At 24.4% G+C, this 7,862-nt stretch overlaps 1 protein-coding gene across 1 annotated transcript; it reads left to right on the forward strand.

The window, feature by feature from the left end:
- Window positions 1-1,678: 1,678 nt before the first annotated feature.
- LOAG_10821 (hypothetical protein) lies at window positions 1,679-4,640 on the forward strand (the record flags this gene model as incomplete). Its single annotated transcript, XM_003146345.1, has 7 exons — window positions 1,679-1,833; window positions 2,549-2,651; window positions 2,753-2,850; window positions 3,108-3,287; window positions 3,713-3,791; window positions 4,205-4,365; window positions 4,485-4,640. Coding segments are annotated over 7 exons (930 nt in total), but the record flags the coding sequence as incomplete, so codon positions are not given.
- Window positions 4,641-7,862: the final 3,222 nt, after the last annotated feature.

Here is a 7,862-nt window from a genome sequence, read left to right on the forward strand (position 1 = left end):
TAATAATAATAATAATAATAATAATAATAATAATAATAATAATAATAATAATAATAATAATAATAATAATAATAATAATAATAATAATAATAATAATAATAATAATAATAATAATAATAATAATAATAATAATAATAGTAGCAATAATAATAATAATAATAAACTTGAAATTAATTTTCCTTGTTTCTTCAACTTCAATGGAAAAATTTGCAAAAGAAAGAATTTAATACGATATTTTAGAATTCGAAAAATGATGATTGATAAGGAAACGATAGCAGAATTGTTACCATCATTAAATGAATTTATGAGGATGAAGGGTAAATTAGGGCTCTGTTTACATCTTCTCTTAGATTCTGCAAATATTGTCACCGATGTCAAATCATGTATTCTTAATGGGAAACTATTTAAAGCATATAAAAAGTAAGTTCCCAATTGAATTAAACAAAATTTTTGTTTACACAAACAAAAAAATTAATTAACATTTGTCATTCCTTTTTTTAACTTTTTTCTCACTCAAATATTTTTTACCCAATTGAAAAAATTTTTTTTTGAAAGATTTTTTTGAAAAAATTGAAAATTTTCTTTTACTCAATTTATTGAATGCTTAATTTTGATGGGAAACATTTAAACTTTTTATAAAATTAAACAATTAAAAATTGAATTCCATTGAAGCAAATTCCATTGAAGTAAGTTCCGGTTGAAAAAATTTATGGAAACAAAAAAAAAGTTTTAAAAATAGTATTTGCCATTTCTTCTTTTTGCTTTTCTTTCTTTATCCAAATATTTTTTATGCAATTGTAAAAATTACTGAATGCTTAATTCCGATAAGAATATATTTTAATTTTCCTCCTTACAATTTCCATTTCTCCATTTCCTATTTTTCCTTTGTTTATCGATTTAATATTTAACTAAAATATACCGCACGAAAATATTTTTAATTTCCGTTCTTTAAAAGCATTTTCTTATGCATGTTAAAGAATGCAATGACAATATTCCTGTTTTAGATTTTGTGTTATTTCCAAAATTTTACTGATATTTCATGGAAATTACTGATTTGATTAGTGATCAGTGACTTTATTTTTTTACATAATTAAAATTAATTTTTCAATCCATAACTTAATTACCATTTTCCCAATCATTTTGAGTTATTTCTTCGTCTTTGTTTATTTTCAATTAATCATTTCTATTTGCAAAATATCCTAATTATTATCATTCTGTTTTTAGTTTCATCAAATATGAAAAATGTCGCAATGATTTGCTGAATCTTACGGATAACAAAGATGATGAACAAGAAGTAAGTTTTATTTTTATTTTGAGAAAGTTTTATTTCAGCAATATCCAAGTTTTTGAAATCTTTTTTCCTTCAAGTTAAATTTGGATGTTTTACCGAATTCCCGAAACATTTAATTTTGAAATAATTTGTGGGAAAACTTCGAATACAACTTAATATGTTTCAATTATTCAATTCTCTTTTGTAAAAAATAATTTTATGCATTATCGAATTTTTGCATATTGCATAGAACCAGCAAAATTAAAAGGTGCTATTGAAAAATTTCACATTTAGAAAATCAATTTCACCGAAAATTTTGAGATATTTTGCAAAATGAAAATGTATTTATTAGAAAAAAAAGAGAAAATTTTGCAGTTTATCAGGAAACATTTTAATGATGTTGAATTGATGGCTGAACAAATTCGTGATGTAATTCGTTTGACACTTATCAATGCTACCAGTAATTCCGCCAGTGGTACTGATAATAATGATAATGATAATGATGATTATATCAATGATGATATAATACAACAAATTGTAAAAATTGTCGAGTATGATACACAGTAAGTTGATCATTATTGATTGGTTCAAGCATTTATTTCCCGAGAGTTGAGATCACTTTTTGTCGTTCATTTGAAAATATTTAAATTTTTATTTGATTGGAAAGTGGAAAAAATTGAAAATTTTAGTACAACAATCTCTTTTGAATGAATTAAAATTTGCATTTTGACATTAGCATAAAGCAAAAAGAAATTTATGTTTTGAAAATATCAAAAAATAATAATTTATAAATTTAAATTTAGGAAAATCATGAAATTGCGACTTTTTTTGCTTGCTTGAAAAATCACAGAGTTTGATAATTTCAAGGATTTGATCAAAAATTTAGTAAATAAATAAAAAATTAAATGTTTAAGATAAAATAATGATAACATTAAGTTCGGACGGTTAAAATGTTGAAGGAAACCAAAGTGACATAATTTTTGAAATCTTTAGCAAAATTGTTTACTTTTTAATTACAGGTGCATTTTTCATTCATTCAAATGACTTATTTAAAACTATGATTAAATCTGAAATTAATTCAAATTTTCGAAGCAAAACTTTTAATTTTCAATAAAATTTGCGAGAGTTTCAGTGCTGAATTTTCAAAATAAATTTTTATGATTTTTTTTGAAAAAAAGTGCGAAATTTTTACAATTCAATGAAAATTTTGCCTTGATTTTTTGAAATAACATGAAAATTTCCTACATATATACATATCTTCTTCATTCATTTTTCCAGATTAGATGCTGATAACCAAATACGCAAAGATAAAGATCAAAGAGGTTGCTTAAATCGTCCACGAAATTGGAAAAGTCTTTGTACAAGTATGCTCGCTAATCCGGTAATATGCTACCTTGATTATTCATATATTACATATTCTAAATTTTAAAACTCCTAATTTATTTATTAATTGATCTTAATTGCAATCTACTAATTTTACAGGTGGAGATCGGTACACACAAACCATTTGCCCAACAAATGTTGACGAGTTTAATGAATACTGGTGATAATGATAGTGGTGATGATATGAAGGAATTAAGGTGACTATTTATTATAATTAAGTTAAAAATTAACTAAACATCAAATGACTTCTTCAGGTTTTTATTTTTATCTTCTTGAAAACTTTAAACTTTTTTTAAATGGAATTTTTTCATTCGCATAAATTAATGTTTTGTTGTGATAACATAAGAATAGCTAGAAGTAAAAAGTTCATCAATTATTCTGAAAATAAAAAAGTTTAACTTCAAAGATTCAAAAAAAAAGATTTTTGGATGAAATTCATATAATTCATTTTCAGAATTGAAAATGATACGGCTTATTATGAGGAATTATTGGCTATGAGAAAATATTTTCAACAAACTTTACTATGTGAAGTTGAATTTTGTAAAATTTTTAAAAAATTTCTGGAGACTGAAGATATATTCAAACAAAGCAATGACTATATTACCAATAGCAATCTTTTTGCTGCTATTGAAAAGTTTGTTTATTAAATTGAAAAAAATATTTGGATGAATATTTACATTATTCACGTTTACGTTTACATTTCATACCATATCAACGTAATAGACGTAAGTAAACGTGAATATAATTGAAAGGGCTAGAAATGTATTATATTTAATATTACATAAAAGATAAAAAGTGTTGTGTGAATAAGATTAAATTAATGATCAAAAAAAAGTCAAAAAATATACGTTGACAAATATTTTTGTCTAATAATTTAACTTTGTTAATATAATAACACGTAATATTCACGTAATTTCATTTCTAACAATTAGATTAATCTCATTTGTATGCACAATAAATGTGCTCAATTGATAAATTTCAAAGTTCGATAAGTTTTAGGTTAGTTTCTAAGACTTCGTCTAAAATAAAATTAATCAATTAATTATAATCATATTTCAGTTTAGTGAAAGCAGAAAGTATACGATATCATTTGCTTGCATTTGCTGAATCTCACAACGAATTTAATACAATCAATAAGGTCAACTGGATCATTTAAATGAATTGAATTTAAGATAATTCATTAAATAACCTATCAAATTCTCTCATATCCTCGTATTTTTATTAATACTAGCTATTGAAAAAGTAGAATTTATATTTACTTTTAAAGTATTCCATATACTTTTAAGGATTACTTAAAAATGATCAAAAATATTAGGTAAAATGATTTGAAATTTCTCTCTTTATAACCAATATGAAGTATTTTATTACGCACTTTCTCTCTCTCTCTCCTTCTGTCCCTCTCTCTCTCCCCTCTCCCTCTCTCCCTCCTTTCTCCTCTCCCTCGCATTTTTTCCTGTTTTTTCTTTTTTTGTTCCTTTTCTGTATTTGCTTATATTTAATTGTTTTATATACAAAGTTAAAGTAAATAATATGAAATTTGTATTTCTACAGTTACTCATACCGTATTATGAACCAATTGAACAAATTTATGCCAAATTTATTAATGAAGCAAAGTATTACTGTATTCGAGGTATTGATATTATGCGGGGTCAAAATCCAGAACCGAAAAAGCAACTTGAAGTGATTCTTCGAGCGATTGAAATTGATGAAAAGTAAACATTCAAATTTAATTAGTTTTTATTCGAATTCCTTTTTTACCTTCCAATTTAAATTAAAATTTAAAAGTTTTCTTGTCACTTTTTTTTCACATTTTCATAGATGATCTTTATAGAATTGATAAATTATACGAGAATAATCAATTCAAAATTACAAATCGTCCACATTGCTGGCGTGAAATGCTTTTTAAAATAATTGAAGAACGTGTGCAACAACGTGTGGAAGCATTTCAAATTGAAGATCGAAAATTAAATCAAAATTGGGTAACAAGGTATGAATGAATCATTTTTAGTGTAATATCGATGATTTAATTTCGGCAAATCTTTTGCTCGAAATTTCTAGATTATTTTTTTTCGAATTTATAATTATCTTTTTGTTAATATCTTTACAACTGTCCTTTGTTCTACTATCATTTCCTCATGATATCCCATATATTCAACTGCAATCTTACTAAAATTAAAACTACAAAAAAAAAAAAAACACTTCTCGAAAATTGGAATAAATAAGTGTAAGAGAAAAATTAAAAATTTAAAAATTAAATTCGATTAAGGCATTAATCCTTCAATGAATTTATTTTCTAATAGCAACAATTAATAATTTCATTTCTTACATTCCGCTAAATTATTGCTAAAAATGGTTGTAATAGGATTTATGTGCCATAAATATCCAGGACCAAAAATTAAATAAATAACTTGAAATGATTCATCGATCGGTTCAAATTTTCTTTCGAGAAAAAAAAAATTTGCAGAAATTTGGAAATATGTCGTTTATATATAGTGGAAGATTTATATGCAGCAAAGCATTTCTTGCGTATTTTCCCGAAAGAACATCAACTTTACAATAATTTTATTTTATTTTATCATAATGGAATTGCTGATAAGGTATTTTTCGATTCAAAAATTTCCTTTTAATTATTTTTATTTTTAATTTTTTATTGAAATTTTACTTAAATTTGTGCTACTTTCATTGATTCTAATTATTTTGAATTTTCTTTTTTTGTTATCTAACATTACGTTCGTGTTATTTTACACGTGTATGCTTCAAGTGTCTAAATTTATCAATTTTTAATTGGTAATTTATGTGCCTACCGTAGTTGTAATCAGGATAACGGAGAATAAAGGCTTGGTACCGGAGAGGTAGCCTTCAGAAACGACTATCACTTAAATTACCCATTCTTAAAATGAGGCGATAGTGATGAGAAATAACAAAGCCGATTATCGGAATGGGTACAATTTAAATCCGTTCACGGATTATCTATGAGAGGGCAATCTAGTATCAGCAAGTCCGCGGAATTTGATGCCAGCAATTCTGAGAGCTGCTATTATCCAACTCTCAAAGTATATATCGTCATCGTTGCGATTAAATAACTTATTGTTGCATCTGCATCTGAAGATCTAATCCATCCATTAGATGCCAACTGGGCTTCTAGGCTAATATTACCAATTTTCCCCTACGTTACTTTGATCGATTGCGTATGGAAATTAGCAAGTTTACCTTGGAAGAAAAAAGAGGATATAATCAATGTAAGCTGATAACTTACACTTAAGTAGGATTTTCTCCTTGAAGGAAAATAATTCTTATCACGGAAACCTTTTGATAACGATAACGATTACAGTGCAATGATGTTGTGGTTAAAAGTTGTATCAGTTCACGTTTAATTTTATTTTAATCTATTTTTTAATTAACAATTAATTGATCAATTTATAGATTTCCGAATTAGCAAAGGGTGAATTAAACAAACGTGAACTGATACAGCTTTTAACCACAACCACAAATGATCATTTCTTTTATTAAATTCGTATGAATTGAATATTTGACATATATTTTAACCAATTTCTACAACCAAATGATAATTATTTGAGAAAACTTTTAGTCTTCATTGATCTTTAATTTTTAATGTTTATTTTAATCTATTTTTTAATTAACAATTAATTGATCAATTTATAGATTTCCGAATTAGCAAAGGGTGAATTAAACAAACGTGAACTGATACAACTTTTAAGTTGGATTAGACAATATCCGTAAGTTTTCCATGTTAAAATTATTCGTTACATAGTACTGATAATACTTTATCATTACTTTTACATATTATTATTACTTTCTTTAATTCAATGCTTATCATAATTTTTTGTTCTATTTGAAATTTGGAGGAAGAAATTTGTAATACTTTTGTTGTAATATTTTTTTTTGTTTTATGTTGTAATATTTTATTTTTATTTTTTACTAATAGTATGAATGATTCATTACTAACTTTTTTATGTTTAATAACCTAAAGTAATCGTTTAGGAATTAATGAAGTGAAGATAATTAGAAATTTTAATATTTTAAATGAAGAATTCGAAATTAAGAATGATTATACAATTTTAGTTAATAGTTGCGATAAAATTATAGGAAATTGTTGCAGCGGTGAACATATGCTTGGTATGGCATTTCTAGAAATTGATGCAATATCACTGATCAATGATAAGCCACTGATAGAACACAATGAATTAATGCACCTTTTTGAAATGTACATTTCTTTATAAAATTTTTATAAAAAATTTTTCTCTTCTTTTCAAATTTTTGATAAGAAATTAATTTATTTTATCATTTTCAAATTTTATTTTTATTATTTTTTTCCTTTGGAATTTTTTTGATAAGATTTTTTTCTTCTTTAGCTTTTAATATTAGAAGAAATTGTAATTATATTTAAAATACATATATGCAAAACTATATTCAAGTTTTATTTCATTTTTAGATTTGTTGAAATAATAAAATCAGAAACAGCAAAATGGGCACTGAAAACTGTTAAACAAGAGGTATTATCAAATGATTGTGAATTTTCGTTTTTTTTTTTAGAACTCTTTTAAATGATTAGTAGAATATCGACATGTGTATAAATTGTGATCCATTAATTTCATTGATCATTGGAGAATTATAAAATGATTAAAGAATGGATAGGATAAAATTCTAATCATAAGTTCTTAATGATAAATTAATCACCAATATTGAATTATCATATCATGGATCAAATCAAATAGTCTTAAACGCTTGGAATCATCAAGCTTCTTTTTTTTACGTAAAACCAATGCACAGACGTATCTGATAGATGATTATTCTAATTTTCATTATCAATAAATGTATTATATTCAGCAGTCATTAGTGGGAATCATTTCACGAGATATTAATTTTTTCAAATGATAGTTTATATCTAAAGTTTGTAATGTCTTTATTTTTGTTACAAATAATTGAAAATTATTGATAATATTTGTTTAATAACCGAAAAATCAACTATTAATGATTATAATATGTAAAAGAAAATCAATGATTCTAATAATTATACTTCTCCTGATAATCTTATCACTATAATATGTAAAGAAAATCAATGATTCTAATAATTATACTTCTCCTGATAATCTTATCATTATAATATGTGAAAGAAAATCAGTGATTCTAATAATTATACTTCTCCTGATAATCTTATCACTATAATATGTAAAAGAAATCAATGATT

This window comes from Loa loa, assembly GCF_000183805.2.
Source record: "Loa loa unplaced genomic scaffold supercont3.39, whole genome shotgun sequence".
In the NCBI taxonomy this organism is placed as follows: Eukaryota; Metazoa; Nematoda; class Chromadorea; order Rhabditida; family Onchocercidae; genus Loa; species Loa loa.